This window comes from Panicum virgatum, chromosome 3K (assembly GCF_016808335.1).
Source record: "Panicum virgatum strain AP13 chromosome 3K, P.virgatum_v5, whole genome shotgun sequence".
Classification (NCBI taxonomy): domain Eukaryota; kingdom Viridiplantae; phylum Streptophyta; class Magnoliopsida; order Poales; family Poaceae; genus Panicum; species Panicum virgatum.
In genome coordinates, this window is record NC_053138.1 from 11,441,305 (window position 1) to 11,460,927 (window position 19,623).

Here is a 19,623-nt window from a genome sequence, read left to right on the forward strand (position 1 = left end):
AAAAACCCGGATGTGACACTTTTCACCATCATCGATTCCTCTCATCAATTCTTTCAGGAAAATTAGGCGTTGTTCAGCCTGCTGGCCGTGATCTGAGGACTAGCAGACTTCTGTGCCCTGAATTCCAGGCCCCGGCGATGAGTGAGCTCTGCTCAAGTGTTTTATCTTTGGAATGTATTATCTTTGATGTTTCTGTCATCTTTTTCTCATTATTAGCTTCGTATGAAATACACTGAACCCATGTTTTTATATGCTTTCAACAGAAACATAGTTTATCTCTTTTTTTTTAAAAAAAAGCCTAAAAACTGAACCCATGTTTCGACGACAGAATCATTGTCTGAAGAAACAAGGTTTCAGAGAATCTCAGGGGATTTCAATCCGAGCACAAGAGTTCGTGATGTGCCCACCGGGCATTTCGGGCATTCCGTGCCTGCTTTTTGGTGCAGTTTGCGCTTTTTCGATGGAGTTTTGAAGGCCAATCAGGCATCAGCTCTTGGTCACATCTCATTCCACTTCTCTCCAATTTGATCCATGCATGCAGCTTTTCTTCTGCTCCCTGCAGACACGCTCTTTGGCACCTTTCTGGCTTTCTGCCTCATGTCACCTGAAAAATCATTTGTTGCCAAATGGCCATGGGCCTTAGGCCCTGTTTGGGACCGTGTACGTGGGCCGCGCGTTCTGCCAACCTCGCTCGCCAGAGAATCGGGATTCTCTCCGCGATTTCCGATTACGGATTCTTAGTTCAAAAGGCTGCCGCATGCTGAAGCCGCGATGGAGGTAAGCGCGACGAACGCAGACCGTTTGGCGGGATTTTCTTGCTTCTGGCGTTCTGACGGCTGAGAATCCGTTTATAAGCGGAAACAAACAGGGCCTTAGATTCTCTAGATTATTATGTCTCGTTACATGAGCATGCTTCACAACAGTTTAGTACTATCTTACAGTAGTTTAGGCCACATACTCTTTTAATAATCACTGCTTAATCACATCATTAATACTGGAGTGAAATAACTTTGTTAATGCACTTATAGTAATAAGGAAAAAAAAGAAAATAATTTTACTCAAAAAATTTGGATGATGAATTGAACACATCACTGTAAACAGTCCGGTGCAAATCGATTTCTTTAATTCTCCAGTTAGATAATTGCATGGTCTTAACCCCTGCTAGATGGCACTAAACTGCTGTTAAATGAAGGCATGTGATTAATGCATCAGTTTAGTTAGTTAAGAGGTTTATTTGCATCAACTGAAACTTAAGGGATAGAAGTCATACTTTCGATGAAAAATACACATTTTTCCTTAATCGGAGCCCCCTCCAAGTCCTGCAACACCACCATCATCTTAGCCTTCTGCAACTAGTGTTCTACCACCGTTTGCTGCTTACTCCAGTGAACTGGAGTTGAGGACGTAGAGCGCTTTGATGGAGTCAATGTGCCAGTTTGAGGAGTCAACCTCAACTGATCCGTATTATTTTCCTCCATCGCATTGTCTGCAATGTCTCCAAGGTTGCTGTTATTGTCAGAACACTGGCTGGGCATCAGACATGTAACTTCTCAACTTCCTGCAACAGTCAACTTATGATCCTACTCTGGTAAGTGATTTAAAAGATTCTTGAATCTCATGAAAAAAAACCATGTTACAATCACTGGAAATCAAATTGAGTTACTCGTATTCCTACGAACTGAAACAAGCAGATACAAAATGAAATTACCAGTCATGAACAGGCCAACACCAAAAGGACAAAAACAAAGAGTGAAATTCAGCCTTTTCCTAACTGAAAAATAAAAATTGATGGACACTAACAATAGAAACATGCATGTACACAAAAAAACCACAGCTAACCAAGCACATTCATATACAGAGAGAACTATGGGAAATGCAGGGACTTGTTCAGAGAAGGCAGTGTACTCCTCATAGACATGGTTTGTTTTCTGCAAAATTCGCAAAAAAGGCATCACCTTCTACACTCCAAACTACACTCCTGAATGCTGCTGCCGGTCGATCACAAGTTGTGCAGCGGGTTGGATCCGGTCGGCGAGAACCTCTTGTCGTCCCTGAAGAAGCCGCCGTCGCCGCCGAACCGTCGCTGGCTGAAGCCGGTGAGGCGGCCCAGACCCGCTCCCGAAGCTGAAACCGAAACGCTTGCACCACTCCTGGAGCTGGACGGCTGCTCACCAGGCGAAGGAATGACGTTGCCGAGAAGGGAGACTCCCCTTAGCACGAGAGGGATCAGGGACACCAGCAGGAGGATCTTGACACAGTTCATCTTCTATCTCTTCTCTACCCACTCTCTCTCTCTCTCTACCCTGTGTATGTAGTAGCTGCGCGAGAGGAAATGGTGAAACTGGTTGTGGTTGCTTGTGCCAATGGGGAATGCAGAGATGGCAATGAATATTCACCAATGATGCAAGAGAGAGAGGGCTGGTCCCGAGTGATTTGACGTAGGAGGCGACCGAGCAATGGCTGTGTGTGTATATAGTTCTAAAATTTCTCACTCCAAACTTTAATATGAGGAACCCAAACTGGCGACCAAGAGGTGAATGAGAGCCGATCAAAATTTCTTTCGAAATCGATCAGTCGGCCTATATCCCAAAAATCACCACAATCCCTCGAACCTAGGATACGAGAGAGTAGCTATGGATAGGCTATCTCCAGCGAAAAGCCCTAAGAAGCTGCGCGGAAGCAAAAGAGTCAACACGATGCAAATCGCAGAACTCGACTGTCTGGACCGGTCTGACCGGTGCAACGGACTGGTCTGACCGGTCGTGGCCTAAATAAGTCTTGACCGGTCTGACCGGTCTTGTCGTCCGGTCTGACCGGTGCCACCCAGAAAAACCCGTGAACAAGACTTCAAAAGAGGAATTTCGAGCAAACGAAGTCCAAATCCAGTGAAACTTGGAGGATACCTCCGCAACTAACCTGCGAACATATCCCCAAGAGATCTTTCCCAAAAGATCAAAGAAACTTGAGAATTTAAAGGAAGATCAAGAAGGATCGGGGTTTTCTCAAGAACTCAAAAACTTCAATTCGCAGGAACTCGTGATTCCAGGGAGTTTGGCACGAGGCTAGTGGTACGAGAATCACTACAAAGAGCTCTACGAACCGTCACGATCATGTGCACAAAAAACAAAACGAAAATCCATCACAAAAGAGCACAAAAGGGACGTGATTGTATTGATTCAAAAGCCCAGAGGGCACAAGGAGGATAGGCCCCCCTTTCCCAACCAAATCTAATACAAAGTCTCACAAATCCATAAGCAAATCATATTCTAAAGAGAAGAACGGGGGAGAGAGACACAAGGCGGCGCCCTGGAGGAACAAGCAATCCACGGACGAGATACAAAAGCCGCACTAACCTAATACAAGTGAAGGGGTATTTACACCCGCGGAGACCGGTCAGACCGGTTGGTTAGACCAGTCAGACCGGTGCCAGAGACCGGTCAGACCGGTTGGTCTGCAGCATCCCCCTGTACACGATCTCATCTGACGGTTGAGGTTCTTTCTTCGGAACAAAATCTTCTCCACGATGCCGCCATCTTGATGAAGATCTGGTCCACGGTTTTGGGAGGTCCGTGAAATCCGGGTAGATGGCCGGTTTTGACAAAACCGCCAAACTCCACGCACGGGAAGATTCCCGCCTCCACGCCGTGGCCCTAGACGCCGTTCCCGCCTCGGCCTCCTGACGGCCCTAGACGCCGCTCGACGCCCGTCACCTCCTCGCCCGCAGCGAGGCCCTAGACGCCGTCGACGCCCGTCGCCTCCGCCAGTCCCGAGACCGACGCCCGTGCCTCCACGACTTGGCGTCTTCAACCGCCGTCCGCCTGCTTGGTTTTATGACGCAAACCAAGAAACCCGACTTCCGTCGCCGCTTGCGCCCTTGATCCAGGAGTGGATGCCACAGCTGCCGCCTGGCCTGAGCTCCTCCACGGCAGCTCTCCGTCGACACTTGACGCCCGTGTACCTGCAACCAAAGACCAAGCGCACGATCACACCACACGGTTGACAATTCACTCATCACAGACAGGATAGAGTACTCCACATTCCTCACATTAAATCTTTTGCCTCATGCATGAAACATTAAATATAAGTAAATAAAAAAACTAATTGCATAGTTTTGATGTACACGACGAGAAGAATCTTTTGAGACTAGTTAAGTCATGGTAGGACAACAATTAACACAAACAAACGAAAAATATTACAGTATCCGATGTGACCCTTTTTACCACCATTTTTCGGATCTAAACACACAGCCATATATGGCGTTTGTTGTTTCCTCGAGCCAAACTGCAGCTTTCTTCAGCTCGGCGGCATGCAGGGCATGTGGTGTTTGATCGTACCGGCAGGCAGACGTTTCGTCCACGAACAATGCTGCCATGCATCTCCATGTCTGATCGATCGAGACGTGTGATGCTCTGCTGTGGATCTTCAATTCATCGCTCCATTTCTGACGAGGATAAAATGTTGGCAGTAACCGGGTTAGTTACGCGGCGATCCCTGAGCCACGCAACCTCTTGCTGGCTGGCAGAGGGTGGTAAAAAAAATAAATAAATTGAGCATTCTGTTTTCATTTTGTTTTCCAAATCATGGATCTCAACTGGAAATTGAAATTTGTGTGAGGTATGGGAGCGTCAAATAGGGCACATGGGCACATGGCAGAAATTGGGAATTATATATCCTCATGCCTGATCATTCAGTCTTCTGGCCCTGAATCTGAACCCATCATCCTACAAACAAACACGATGTTCAGTCTGCCTCGCCCTGAATTCATCCGATTGTGCTGCGCCTGCACAATAGTCTCTGTAAACAGCACATTTGATGCGAGGATCTAGTGATCAGCGAGCACGTTTGGTGCGTGTGATCGAGTATGTGCCGGCCAAATTCAGAATCCCTGTCAGCAGCAGGAGCAGCTGCTGCTACAACCATGAAGGGTTCCATCAATAAGCAGCTGCCAAACTCTCTCATGCACCAGCTGGTGTCTTGGATCTGTCATCTGACTGATGGCTCCATGCACTGCAGTCAGGCCAGGGTCCAGAACTGGAAACTGGAGGCTAGCGAGACGCATGCCGTCCCAAGTTCCAGTCCAGACGCTAGTGAGGCTACACTGCGCTGCAAGTGCTTTGCCTGAATGCTGTCTCGCTCTGAACTCTGAATTTACATCGCATATGTAACACTGAGCAAAGTTGCAGGGATATGCTTTTGAGGTATGAGGAAAGATCACATGGTGCATGGATCTGAACTTCTGCGAGGCAGGATAGTTTATAACTTCATATTGGTTGCCAGTAGGCGGAGACAAAGGTAAAGCCTGAAAAGGGGCTAGCTTGGTTTGGTAATGCATTTCCTGAAACTTCTGCTGATTCAGAACATGATAACATGGTCTGGTTCACGATCAAAAATTTGCAGCATTTCTTCCAAATATGACAAAAAAATAGTTCTTTTACATGACCTCTGTGAGCACCAGAGGAAAATATTGAGCGAAAAGTTTAGCATTTGTTATCAGAAAAACGAAAAGAATCCCAGAAATGCATCAACAAAATTTATCTACGTTTTCCTATTCATATCCTTCATGCACCAAATGATGGTCAGCAAAGAGGGGTTCACTTCCCTTCATCTAGATGTTTTCTCAGAGAGATCATTAACAGTGATGATCCTTTTTACCGTCCATCAAGTGGTACATCAGAATACCAGATAGGACAGTCTACAGAATACCAGATAGGACAGTCTACTTAAGCAGAAAGTCTAAAATATTCTTCTGTTCCTTTAAAACCCCCAATGTTTGGGCTCTGAAATTGATCACTACATGTAGACATAAGAAGCGTCTGCTAGAGATCACCTTGGTCCTGAGAGTTCAATGGCTTGCAACTCAATTGAGCAGCTTCGATCTACATCGTAATCCAGAACAGGGAACAGATAGCCCGGGGAGTCAGGGTCCAGCTCCTCAACATCTTTCATGGCCTCCCATTTCTCTGCAACACCATCTCCATCTTCCAGCATCCTAACAACTTCTGACATCCTGGGGCGATGCTCAGGTTTGTACATTGTGCAGAGCAACGCTATCTGAACCATCTCCTCCAACTCGACACTGTCATAGTTGTTTCTTATCTTCATGTCCACAAAGGAGCTTAGCTGATTTTGTTCGAGGAGTTCCTTGGCCTGCACCAGAAATATATATACATGAATGCGCAGCTGTGTTTGAATGGCAGTTCATGGCAATTGAAATAAGTCAAGAAATATAGTTGAGAAATAAACCAAAAATGTTAGTGGTGGAAGTGTGAAACTCTCTCTAGGTTTTTGGGCCCAGTTTTACCATTTATAAACTAGGTCAACACCTAATTTTTTTCTCCTAATAAATTTCACAACAAAGCTTTTGAATGGGGTTCCAGATCCTAGATGTAACCGCTCGTTACAGCTCAAGTGGAACATTCCATGGGAGCAATATATTACAATACTTTTCCTTTTTCTCGATAACTAGTTACAGTTAAGACATTTTGTTCTTCTGAACTTCTTTTAACTACAGAAATGAAAATGGGGAAAAAATGACTAGGACTGGACTGGAAATCAGCCTGTTAGTGCTCCTGGTCAAGGTCTGAGAAACATTTGGGAAACTCTGTTTGAGAGATGGTTGAATACAATGTCAAAAGAAACAAAAATGAACAACTGCAACATATAGGCTAATATGCATGATTAGCAAACTATTACTGTATATGCGGGAATGGCTTATTTTCAAAGGTCAAGTTAAACATCCACATAATTTGTTTTAAGCACTAGGTTCTCCACATCTATGGCTTTCTTACTGTATGCAATAACAACTAAAATTTGTTTTTGCCATGGATCTTTTCTTCCTCTACAAAAACAAACTAATGTTATCCCAGATTCTTTACAAATTGAAATTGAGATTTCATTAATCACAGATCACAGGTGGTTTATACTCTATATCGCATCACTGATATGTTCTGTTGACATAAGTACAACCAAATAGATTTAGTATTAGGAGGCAACCATGTACATATCACTAACTACAAAATACAGATACTCTGAAATGTTAACTTAAAAATACCTTTTTAATCCCAATTAATTTCTTCAGCACCATGTTGCTCATGTTCATTAATGTTATTTTCAAATACATTTAACATGCATGCCCATGTACTAGTTATATCCAAACCTTTCTTAGGAGGGTGAGCTAAATGAGATGATTTTTTTATTAAAGGCGAGAAGAACAATAAAATTGTAGTTAGAGAAACACAACAGGAAATATTTACCCAGTCCAGAATTCCTCCGTTCTCATACTCATTCTGATGGAGCTCCAGCGTCTCTCGGCCGGTGACCAACTCGATCAACAGCAATCCAAAGCCAAAAACATCAGACTTATCTGACGAGTGGCCAGTCATCAAAGACTCCGGTGGTATGCGCCCAAGTGTTCCACGTGCTTCTGTGATAACATGAGACACCCCAAGATCTACAAGTTTTGCCAGTCCAAAATCCGCAATAACTGCTTCAAGATGTTCATCTAGGAGAATATTTGAGGCTTTTATATCACGATGGATGATCTTAGGATTACATTGTTCGTGCAAATAGAGCAGTCCCCGTGCCACGCTGAGTGCTATACTCTTTCTCATTGACCAGTCTAACGCTGGTTTCCCATTTACATGTTCTGACAAAGCAAAAGAGATGTTGTTAGCTTGAGTTTCTTGTTAAAAATAAACATTACAGAATATAAGGTTTACCAAAATTTGAACTAAATGGAAGCTTTATAAAAAGACAAATGATATAGCAGAAATTTCATTGAACTGCAGACTAAGATACTTCTTAATAATCAAGGGTATCCCTAATGAGGTTAGCTTGTGTTATTATTTTATTGCAAAACACGAATCGTGGCTATGGAGTTGTACATGCACAACGAGCACAGGGATATGCATGTCTTAACAAGACCAACGTGTTACAAAAAGGCAAAAATATCATCTGCCATGCCAAAACATAGCAGTGCACGCATCACATCAAGGATTCACCTTGGACCAGGCAAGTCGCGATGCAAAATCAATAATAAGAAATTAAGATGACTACAATGAGCAAAAGATGCTGCTAATTAAAAAATAATAATGTAGAAGTTGCCAACAAAATGTACAAGATGGACTCAATTTTGAATTAAACATGACCATTCAATGCCAAAACATTTAACATTAACACCGAGATAATTAGATTTTCTGTCATATATTATTTTTGTACCTTTTAAAACTACTATGACTGATACAAATACTTGTCATATGGAGTCTTTTGTAGGTAGTTAGAATCAAAAGTGCATTTGAAAATACATATCAGAGGTGTGTCATCTTAGCGACCATGACACTATCCTAAATAGGAGGAAGTAAAGGACATATACTTGAGGAAGTGCTCAAAATCTTCTGATAACACGTCAACACAATTTACTAAAAAAAGGTATTTCTCCATTTTTACCCTCATGACATGCACGTGGGTTCAATCGTACACAGGATATATGAGCATGAAGCATGATACTAACCATGTAATTTTGAAGCAACAGTTCCATTTGGCATGTAAGGATACACAAGGAGCCTTTCATCATTTGTAGTGCAGAATCCAGTAAGATGAAGGAGATTGCGATGAACAACCAAGCCTATTACTCCAACTTCTGTGTGGAACTGATCATCCCCGGCATCCAAAACATGATGCTTCAATCTTTTAACAGCAACTATGGTGCCATCAAGCAAACAACCCTTGTATACTATTCCATATCCCCCCTCCCCCAAAATATTTCTTCGACAAAAGTTATTAGTTGCCCTTTTTATATCCTTAAACTTGAAATGCTTAAGATGACCAAGCCAAACTTCTGGGCCATGTTGAACTGAAAATGTGTTGATGTACATTTGATCAGATATAAGAGCGCTGTAGATGTAAAAGAATAGAACAAATGGATTTACAGGCTAATAAACCAAAGCCAAAACTAAGCGGGAAATCAAAACCTGAACTGTACCTAGTTGTTTGGCAATACTATGAACATTTGTTTCATCATTATTGGAAGGTCTGAAATGAAATGAACAGTGAAAGGAGAACGGGAAACTAAAATAAGATGCATATAAAGGTCATCCGTACTTGACAGCAGTATAAACAACAGAATATCTGAAAACACGATGCACTGCCCATAAGACTATTTTTCTGAAATGTCAAGCATGTGAACATATGAGTTCAAAATCAATGCTAGGTACAATCCCGTTGCATGAACAGAATAGATTGATGGAATAATATCATACTATCCTTATGTTTAAATTATATGCAAGGAAATGCAAACATTTCATTCTAATGCATAATATGTTGGAAACCTTAGATCTAATACCCAACGAATGAAGAACCCTACCCTTACCTTTACTCCTTTCCCCTTCCTCCCACAAAATCAACACAGCTGCCACCCTCATCCCACTCAAAACACTTCTTTGCAGCCGCCATCACCAACCCTTATAACAAATATTTTGACTATGCACTCCCCCTTCTTCAAAGCCTTGGGGTACCTCAATGGCACTTGCTATATTCTCTCTCCCATCCTTGGCATCCTTTCGAGCCCCTTTGACTAACCAGCACCAACCCTTATAACAAATATTTTGACTATGCACTCCCCCTTCTTCAAAGCCTTGGGGTACCTCAATGGCACTTGCTATATTCTCTCTCCCATCCTTGGCATCCTTTCGAGCCCCTTTGACTAACCAGCACCAGCAGCGGTGCCCCTCCACCCCACGCCCCCAAAACATACGTCAAAATGTCGAATCCCCAACAATGATTCCTTCCACATACGAATTGCATCACTCGGTGATTTGTGGCACCGCCACCACATACATCACATCCCGCAGCCACTCACATCGGCTATCCATCCTCTAGGGGTCTAATGTCATAAACAAACATTTATTTTTAAAAACTTCAAAAGGAAATACCAAAATGTGATGTTTGGTCCCTTTTCCGAAAAGAAACAGTAATATAGGGTGCAAAATGAAACACAAGGCCATAGTATGACTACACTAACATAGGTCTCTAAAGCTCATATAGTTTCGCCAAACTAAAATTATAAATTTGTATGACTAAGTTACAGCTGTAGCAATTGCATCTCCAAGTTAAGACTGAAAGATAACTGCATTGAATACGAATCCATAATAATTGTGCAATCATGAATATTTTTTCAAACCCCGAAACTGAGTCACGGAAAAATATTTTGCCTCCCCATAATAGGATTCAGGCTATATCTAACATATGGTCCACAACCAAATCCATATGTCCAATTGTGTACAACAACCAAGTTCAAGGCTAGGTTTTGTGCACCTGAAAATATTTATGGTAATTCATGGCTAGCCCAATGATTTCTTTCTTTAAATTTCTTTGTGGGTAAGGATGTTTCTTCGCATAGGACAAGGAAGACCATGGCCCAAGGGCCCTACCCATAGTTTTGTGACACATAAGGTTTCATGTGAAATAGCATGAGTTTTCACTCAACGACCTTCTTAGTTTGGACCACATGCGAACAGGTGCCTAGCTGGATTGGTTAGACAACCTCAGTAGCACTCCTCGGGTCTGGTTACGGTATGAGCTACGACACCCCTATGTAAGGGTGGGGGCAGGGGTTAGGGGCAGGTCGAGTTTTTAGTTTGGACCACATAAGAACATCATTGGCTCTTTGTCGCATATAGTGGTTTCGGAAATCTTGCGGACTGTCACCATCATGGTTAGGTTTAATTTAATAGTTTTAAACTTACGGAATGTTCAAGACGAAAAGTGAACTTAACTAAGTGAAAACTAAATTAGCCCCATATGTATTAGAGCTTTTCTATGACAGGCATGTTGTTTAGGCATAGTGACTTTGGAAATCAACACAAATTGCCTCCATTATCGTTAGGCATGGAAGAAAACTAAGTGTTGGGACTGTATTACAATTCTAATAGTTTAAGGTCACAAATGGTAAGGATGAAAATTACCAAGTAAAATCCAAATTAGGTCCATGCCTATTAGAGCTTTTCCATAATAGGCATGTTGTTTGGGTACCTAGTTCGGATTTGTTTTGTGGGGTCAGCAATCCTAAACTCCTATAATCACGCTCACGTCTTCGCATGAGGCATTGATACGCAAACTTAATGGGGGTGTTCATTCCCTCCTTTTGTGTTGTTCACTTCAAAAATAAGCTCTTAATAAACACCTTGTTCTAATATTATGGTCTTGTTGACTATTGTTAATCCAGCGACTCCTTGAGTGTTTTGGTGTATTCACACCACCAGTTGCTCCTTTTCTTATGATATGTTCAATGTTTTAAATAGTGTGCTATAGCGGCACTATAGCGGTTTCGCGGAGCTGCCGCTATGACCACTGTAGTAGAAAATAGCGGGCTATAGCGGCGCTAATAGCGTTTTGAGAATCCTGCCACTAAATCCTATAGCCCGCTATTTAAAACATTGGATATATATCTTCAGTGCCCATTCAGTAAAATAATTCAATAGTGCGCCCATTTTAAAATGGAATATGTTCCCGTTTTCTCTAATATATAACAATCTAGGGGGAATATAGGACCTCAATATCTCATAGCATCAATATTCGATATTGCTTCTCTCTCTCTCTCTCTATGTGTGTCCATCTCTCTCTCTCTCTCCACATGTGTTTCACATGCTCACCGTGCAAGCCCTTAACAAGATTGATGGGGTCAGCATCAATTTCACACTAATGCTACCATCAGTGGGGTCAGATTACCCCGATATAGAGATGCCACTTGCTACTACTAATTATTAGCCAGATGGCCATAGTCATTCATGGAAGTTTTAGAATTTTATGGGTGAAATGATGTAGGTTTAGCAGAAGTTAAATAAAAATGAAGGATGTTGAAACAACTTTAGAAAATTTAATGCCACAAACAACAAAGGAGACCAACCGAAACATCCAAAATACAACGGCTACAACATAATTCTTCATTTCTCTTGAATGGGCTCATTCTTAGTTTCCCTATAGCATCATAGCCCAAATTAAAGCATACAAAGATGATATATGTTTATGTTTAAACAAGTTCATTATGGAAGGATAAGAATGGTAGAAATAGAGTATTGGGATAACCCAGAGTCAGTTATACTTATAGCCGATGATATATCTGCAATGTAAGACATGAACATGTTAACCCCTTTTTGGATCACCCTCTCAAAGTTAAAACAAAAACATAGATATATAGATTTGAAATAATATTACCATTTTCTGCGGCGACCTGCTCACGCTCACGTTCAAGAAGAAACACCATGACAACTCCAGTAACCAAGGTAGCCACACAAACAAGTGCTACACATAGTGCAAGGATAGAAAGTATACGAACCCTTTTATCCACGCTCTCTGAATCATCTGGATCAAAATCAAATGATTGGGATGAGAATATCTAGCCAAGATTAATATGGACACAAAAGTAGAACTGAAATTTTCAAAAATCATTGAGCAAACAACCTTCAGTAGTATCCGTCGGCTTCGATGCTAGGAGATCAAACGGCTCTTTTACGGGGGCGGTTAGTAATGGATTACCTCCAAGTCTGTTCAGATATGATGGAGTGCAGAAATAAGAAAGAAGGAAAATAATTTAAATCTTGCTTCATGTTGAGTCTGGTTGGACCACTTAGTTGGTACACAAGGCAAAGTTGAACTTGAGATCACTCACAAGACAGTAATCCTCGTTTGAAAAATTGGCCATGTGCCGCTCAGGTTGTTGAAGGAAAGATCCCTACGAAAAAGGTAGTTCAAGCGGGCAATTAGAATGTAGTAAAACATTAAAAAACAATGCAAAATGATAGAATGAGGAAGAATGGAAAAGGAAAATACAGGGTGCAGATCATGGGAGCAGTGGCTAGTGAATCAGGTATAGGTCCAGATAAGCTGTTATTGTTCAATTTCCTGCACGAAAGATGCGCGAAGATTGAAGAAAGGAAGAGTAATGATATAGTGATGACATATTCGAATGTCAAGTCATCAGTGTTAAGACTTAAGAATGGACGCCCCTATGATATACTGGAATGCTGAAGGAAGAGTAATCTTACAAATACAGTAGGTTCGCCATACCACCAAGTGTACTTGGGATCTTCCCAATGAACTGATTATTTGACAGATCAAGACTTCGCAGAGACTCCATGCTGCCTATGGTGTCGGGGATAGGGCCAGAAATTGCATTGTTGCACAAATACCTGCCAATGCAACATTGAAACGAAACTTCCTATTCAGGTCCTGTTTGTTTCAGGTAGTGATTAATTACGAAGGGCAACTTTCACAACCATAAGCTGAAAAAAATAAGCAGCTTCTCCGTACATTCGAACAATCTGCCCTCCTTCATTTTGTGGATCGTGACAATCCGCAAGCTACTTTTAACAATCTATAAACTGAAATAAACATGATACAGCAAATTCTTTTTCCTACAATAATATTTGCGGCAATGCTCTCTTGCCGCCCTTTCGGGAAAAAAAAGAGGGATAATAGTAGTGTTTATGGATAGAAGGAATATCAAGATCCTCCCAGAATCCCCCATGAAATCCCCGTGCTCTAGACAAGGATAACATAATAACTAGAGATGGCGCCTTACAGATTTTGCAGCGACCTGAGTCTCCCGATCGCCGGCGACAATGTACCGGAGAGGTTTTGATGCCTCAGAGACCTGCAAGTAAAAAAAAAACAGCAAAGAACACCATGAGCCCTGACATAACCTTGGTTCCTGTGAGGTTCGATCATCATGGAAGCACAGAAGCATGCAAGGAACAAGGAGAGTGAGCATACAGCTCGTAAACTTTGCCCTGGTTGCAGGTGACCATGGCCCAGCCGCACGGGTCGCCTCCGGTCGCGTCGTCCCAGTCGCCGAGAACTCCGCTCGGGTCGATCAGCGCCGCTCTGATGACCACCAGCGCCGTCACTGCACAACGCACCACGACGACGCGCAGAAGAAGAAAAAAATTAAGTGCAGGAACAACCAAGAAACTAAACGAGTGAGATGAGCACGTGGTCTGAGCTCTCTTCGACCACTCCGGTCGGCGCCGCCAGGACAGCAGAGAGCAGGCGATCGTACCCTCCTCGTCGTCAAAGTCCGCGGCCGCGGCCGGGGAAAGAAGCGCCGCAGCCGCTACCGCAACCGCGAGGCCCATCACGGCCGCCGCCGCCGCAGTCCTTGCCGTGCCCGCCGCCATGGCGCTCTCGGCGGCGATACGATGGGCGGTGTGCAACGCTGGCTAGCTGCTGGAGCGGGAGCGGCGAGGTAGCTCCGGCGACAGCGAGAGAGCGAGAGGAAGAAATGCAGTGAGCGTTACAAGGGGGGGGGGGGGGGGGGGGGGGCGAGAGCGCCGGCATGCAAAGCCCTCTCGGCGGTGGGTGGCACTGGAGACGCGGTGAAGCCAGCGCGGTTGGTGCTTGGCACGGCATGCCCCGCGCACGCGGACGCGCGGCTCCCGGCGCGTCGGGTAGCGCGCCGCGCCTCTGCCGGTGTCCGGTGGGCGGGTGGGGCTGCGCGCGCGGGCGCTGGCCGGGATGGCGTGTATAGGAGAGGAGGTGAGCGCGCGGCGCGCGTGAGGCTGAGGCACTGGAGAGAGGCGGTGAACTGGCCTGGGATTTTTAATTTGTTCCTGAGTTGTTTTAGAGAGAAGAAAAAAGAGGAAAGGTTCAGCATTTTGGCAGTGATTTAAGAGTTACCTTTCTCAGGATTGTGCCAGACAACTGTGCGTTATGCTACTATTACATACTACTAAAAGTACAGGTCAGGTGTGCTGTGCTGTGGTTGTGGACAAAATGTGAACAGAGAAGTTTGTCCCGTTGCCCAACTTACTTGGTGCTTTTTATAGGGCATTAAAGGAAATAGATTCTTTGCAGTATTTCTCTCTGTAGTTGAGTCACTGACATGCGGATCCAGGCCTATACATCAAAGTGAAGCAGCAACTACTGTAGAGGATCCTTGTCCGAATTAAGAAGTACCCTTTACGCCAACCCTATTTAGGTCTCATTCTTTGATGAGCACAAAGTGCAATTCAAAGAGCACAAAGTGTAGTTAGAAGGCTATAGATATGGCCACAAATGTCACAAGGCTCTAGACGTGACCAGAAACATCACAAGCCAGGCTATGACACGACCACAAATATCGCAAGGCTTTAGATAAGACCAGAAAAATCTGATGGTAGTGAAAGTTACAAATAATGAAACAAACATCATGTTTTAAAGAACACCGATGGATATAGAGTTGAAGGTTTATCAACTTTGACAATCTGTTTTACCCAAAAAGCATTTCCAATCTTTCTCAAATATCTCATATGATTGGCTAAAAAGTGTTTCCAACATACCGTCTGACTGCGTGATTTTGGCGGTTTCTACAAATATCTATCTAGTTTTTTTACTATAATAGATGGTATGTCCTAAATAATATGCTTTTTATCCTCGTATCTTAGAATATTATTTTGCTGCTTAATGCTACTAGCCTATGAATCCATGCTTCCCGCATAGGCTAATTAGAATTAATATAAAATAAAGCTTATAGCTATTAATTATAATTATCTATCTCACTTATTCTTTCATCTATTAAATATTCTAACACATAGTCTAAAATACATATTTATCATTATCTAGTTGCAATATATTTTATTTTGCATCACACCTCCATGGGTATTTTATATAAGGCAACGTATGCTATGCAAACCACATTCGTATGCAAACTATGAAAACTCCAATCTGGACCACCGGATTAAGATCCAAGGGGCATGAGAAGGGGGTAATTTTACAATTATCGGCCCGCCCTTGGATTAGGTAATCACACTTTTGCAAATCTCCCCTCCCACTCCCTCTGCGCCTCCCTTTGGATCTTGATCCGGTGGTCCAGATTGGAGTTTCCATAGTTTGCATACGAATGTGGTTTGCATAGCATACATTGCATTTATATAATTTAATTAAACCATTAATTTGTGAATTGGAATTCTTATCTTTTCCATCATGAGGTTATTTTCATTATTTTTATAATGGCATAGGTGAGTAATTTACACAATGATGATGGTGTTAGTTTAGATTTTTTATAATAACAGAGGTGGGTAATTAGAAACATGTTTAGAGGGTTACTTTACTCTATTTTTATAATGGCATAGGTGTGTAATTTATTAGAAAAGATAACATATCACTATTATGATTAGAATTGTCGGATTGATGGTATGATGTTTCTGATTTTTGTGTGAAATTCTAAAAGTTCTTATTTTTGGAGTATCCATCTAGGATCCTAAGTGGCTTCATGTGGAGTCTCCAATTAGTAATAGTAAAATAAGATAGCAGGCATATTTACATTCTACCTTTTAGGATAGCTTGTTGATATTGCCCCTCTTATAGATAATGATGGCTGGAACCATATTAATTCAAAGTATCACCACCTATTTGAGCAACCAACCAGCGTGGTGAGCTGTCATCGATGATTAGCATGGCTTATACCCGCTGAATCAGTTTCGATACACCATCACTATTGGTACGTGTGCAATCGTAAGTGAAACCTACCCACTTTTCTAATAATGAATCCAAAAGATTGTACACAACATCACCTTCATTAGAAGAAGTCGTATACATAGTACATGCTCTTGTACATATGTATCGAATATATACTTCACATACATATCACTCTATTACAAACAAGATATCCTCACTCGTGCATAAATGGGAGCACTACACTAGGAGGTAGGAATTATATATGCAAACAATAAACTTCTAACTGTATGGATTATTATGATTAGTTTTCCAGACAATTCTTATGATGATGGTTGCTCTTGCACATCACTACGATCTCCTGGTGGTCTGGTTAACTCGTGTCTATTTAGGATTCTAGATGACTTCATGTGGAGCTTTTAAAGGAGACTCCAATTAGTAATAGTAAGATGGCGGGCGTATTTATGTTCTACCGTTTAAAATAGCTTGTTGCTATTGCCCCTCTTATGGATAATGGTTGCTGGGACCATATTAATGCAAGGTATCACCAGCGATGCAACAACCAGCGTGGTGGGTTGCCATCGACGATTAGCATGGTTTTATACCCGCTGAATCAGTTTCAATACACCATCACTATTGGTATGTGTGCAATACACCAAAAGATTATACACACAACATCACCTTCATTATTAGAAGTCATATATACATAGTACATGCTCTTGTACATATGTAGTACCGATTATATACTTCACATACATATACCCCCCTATTACAAATAAACAAGATATAATGTTCACTCGTGAATAAATGGGAGCACTACACTAGGGAGTAGGAATTATAAATGTGAACAGCAAACTTCTAACTGTATGGATTACTATGATTAGTTTTCCAGACAATTCTTATGATGAGCGGGCCGCCGTTGAGTGAGCCGTGGGCGGCGCCCTCTGTCGCGAGCCCGCGTGCGCACGCCTCCGGCATCCCGGCGGCGGCGACCGGCGACTCGGCTCTGTGCCACGCCGGCGGGCGTGCGTCCCTGCTCGGCCGGCGACGTGGTGGAGGAACAGCAGGTTGATCCCGCCGCCTTTATCCCCTAGGGTTAGGGTTTTGTTTGCTTTTGCGATTCGAGATCGATTTTCTTTTCTTTGATTCTTTCGATTCCTAGACGAATCCTGCTTTTCCCATCTCAATCTACACTCTAGTGTAGGCTCTTGATACTAATGTTAGAATTCAAAATCACACAGTGCATAGATCGAGAGGGATTTCATTGAACTTTTCTTTTCTCGTTACAAGTGATCCTTGATCTAGAACTAATGACAAATAGGATAGAGGGAAGATGACCTTCTCTAGTGGAACTCGACCCGTTTGCCATCTCCTGTTCCTTGGTGACGATCCGCTCTAGGGCGGCGATGGTTGGTGCAGTGACGTCCGGAGTCGGGGGCGTCCTTGACACAGCGAGGACGGTGGCGTCGGTGAGCTTCCCGTCGCTGCAGCGCGCCCTCTAGATCGGGTAGGGTTTGGACAGTGGGGCGGTGGCGGCTGTGGTGAACCTCATAACCTAAGTTGCCAGCCTCCACCTCCTCTTTATAGGGCTGCGCGATGGGGGCCCACCAGCCTCATCTTGGGCTGGGCCCCCGATCAGGGCACTTGGTCAAGGGATTAGTTGGCCCCGTTGGGCCAACTGGTGGAGATCAATTCTAACAGTATAAACTTAGATCACTTACAACTTACAAGGCATTCCATGCACGAAAAGTTGGCCGGGGACCACTCAGGTTGTTGAAGGAAATATCCCTGTGGAATTGGTAACTTTTTTTTATTAGAAATGTGGAATAGGTAAAACTCGCAATGACAACTGAACGTACTAAATGAACAATTAATGCAACAATGATATAAGGAGGATAAATACAGGATGAAGATCATGCGAGCTGTGGCTAATGAATCAGGTACAGGTCCAGATAAGCTGTTGTTGTTCAATTTCCTGGAAGAAAGAGGCAATCAGATCAAACATCATGGGAGTCAGTCAATGTTCAGATTCTGAAAGTTGTACGTAACACGGCGACATAGATGTCTGAATGTTGGTAATCAGGAAGAGTGGTCTCTTACAGGTACAGGAGGTTCACCATGCTACCCAGTGTACTCGGGATGCTTCCACTGAACTGATTGTTTGACAGATCAAGTACATGCAGCAGCTTCATCCTGCCTATGGTCTTAGGGATAGGACCAGAAATTGCGTTTTGGCGTAAAGACCTGCCACAATTTGAAAACAGACTCACCGTTTCTTCATCACAAATCCATTGCAGAAACATCCCGGTGCCCACGAGTCCACGAATCATCATAACAACAATTCGAAGTGCTTGCGACGAATTAATAAAGATTCTGTTAAACTTACCACATGGGAAATTGGGAATTTCGCTAGAATAGAACGGCTCCTCAGAATACCCTAGAAATTCATATGCTCCAGACAGGGCTAACAGAGAAAGTAGTTTCAGATCGAGACTTACAGATATCGCAGAGACCTGAGCCTCCCAATCGCCGGCGACAGTGTGCCGGAGAGGTTCTGCCGCACCATGGACCTGCGAATTAACAGTGAAGCAAAGAAACCATGAGCCGGACCTGACCGCCATGGCAGCACACGAATATCAATACAACGAGGAGAGCATCAGAGCAAGTGCATACAGCTCCTGAACGTGGCCCCCATGGCAGGTGACCATGTTCCAGCGGCACGGGTCGCCGGACTTAGGGTCCCAGTCGCGGAGAACTTGGCCCGGATCCTGCAGCGCCGCCTTGATCGTCACCAGCGCCGCCGCTGCAAACCACACGACGACCACAAGACACCGAAGGAATTATACTCAGCGGCAGAGAGCTTGTGAGCACAAGATCTGACCCTTCTTTGATCACTTCGGCCGGGACGGGTGAAGAAGCAGGGAGCTGAGCTACTATGGAAGACTATTCGGCGAGGCGCGGCGGTGCGGCACCGGCACGTACCTTCCCTGTCTAAGCCCCCAGCCGCGGCCGGCGAAAGGACCGCCGCCGCGGCGACCACGACCCCCACCACGGCGACCACCATCCTTGCCGCCTCCGAAGAAGCTCCACGCCCGCCCATGGCGCCGTCTAGCTAGCTTCCACGGCGTCGCGTGGCGGGCACGCGATCGACCAGGGTGGGAGCGAGAGAAATGGAAACGCCGCCGCAGCCGCTGCGCG

General features: G+C 43.7%; 1 protein-coding gene and 2 long non-coding RNA genes across 3 annotated transcripts; all 3 read right to left on the reverse strand.

Moving 5' to 3' along the window:
- Window positions 1-228: 228 nt before the first annotated feature.
- LOC120697556 lies at window positions 229-2,001 on the reverse strand. Its single transcript, XR_005684540.1, has 2 exons — window positions 1,271-2,001; window positions 229-604 (listed from the first exon to the last, which is right to left on the reverse strand). It is a non-coding gene; the product is annotated as an uncharacterized LOC120697556 (long non-coding RNA).
- A 3,822-nt stretch (window positions 2,002-5,823) lies between these two features.
- LOC120700601 (protein NSP-INTERACTING KINASE 3-like) lies at window positions 5,824-14,171 on the reverse strand. Its single transcript, XM_039984850.1, has 7 exons — window positions 14,054-14,171; window positions 13,768-13,900; window positions 13,577-13,648; window positions 13,047-13,184; window positions 8,510-8,892; window positions 7,254-7,645; window positions 5,824-6,147 (listed from the first exon to the last, which is right to left on the reverse strand). Exons 1-7 carry the CDS (start codon window positions 14,169-14,171, stop codon window positions 5,824-5,826), a joined length of 1,560 nt encoding a protein of 519 aa, XP_039840784.1.
- A 3,490-nt stretch (window positions 14,172-17,661) lies between these two features.
- LOC120701230 lies at window positions 17,662-18,989 on the reverse strand. Its single transcript, XR_005686009.1, has 3 exons — window positions 18,526-18,989; window positions 18,329-18,400; window positions 17,662-18,213 (listed from the first exon to the last, which is right to left on the reverse strand). It is a non-coding gene; the product is annotated as an uncharacterized LOC120701230 (long non-coding RNA).
- Window positions 18,990-19,623: the final 634 nt, after the last annotated feature.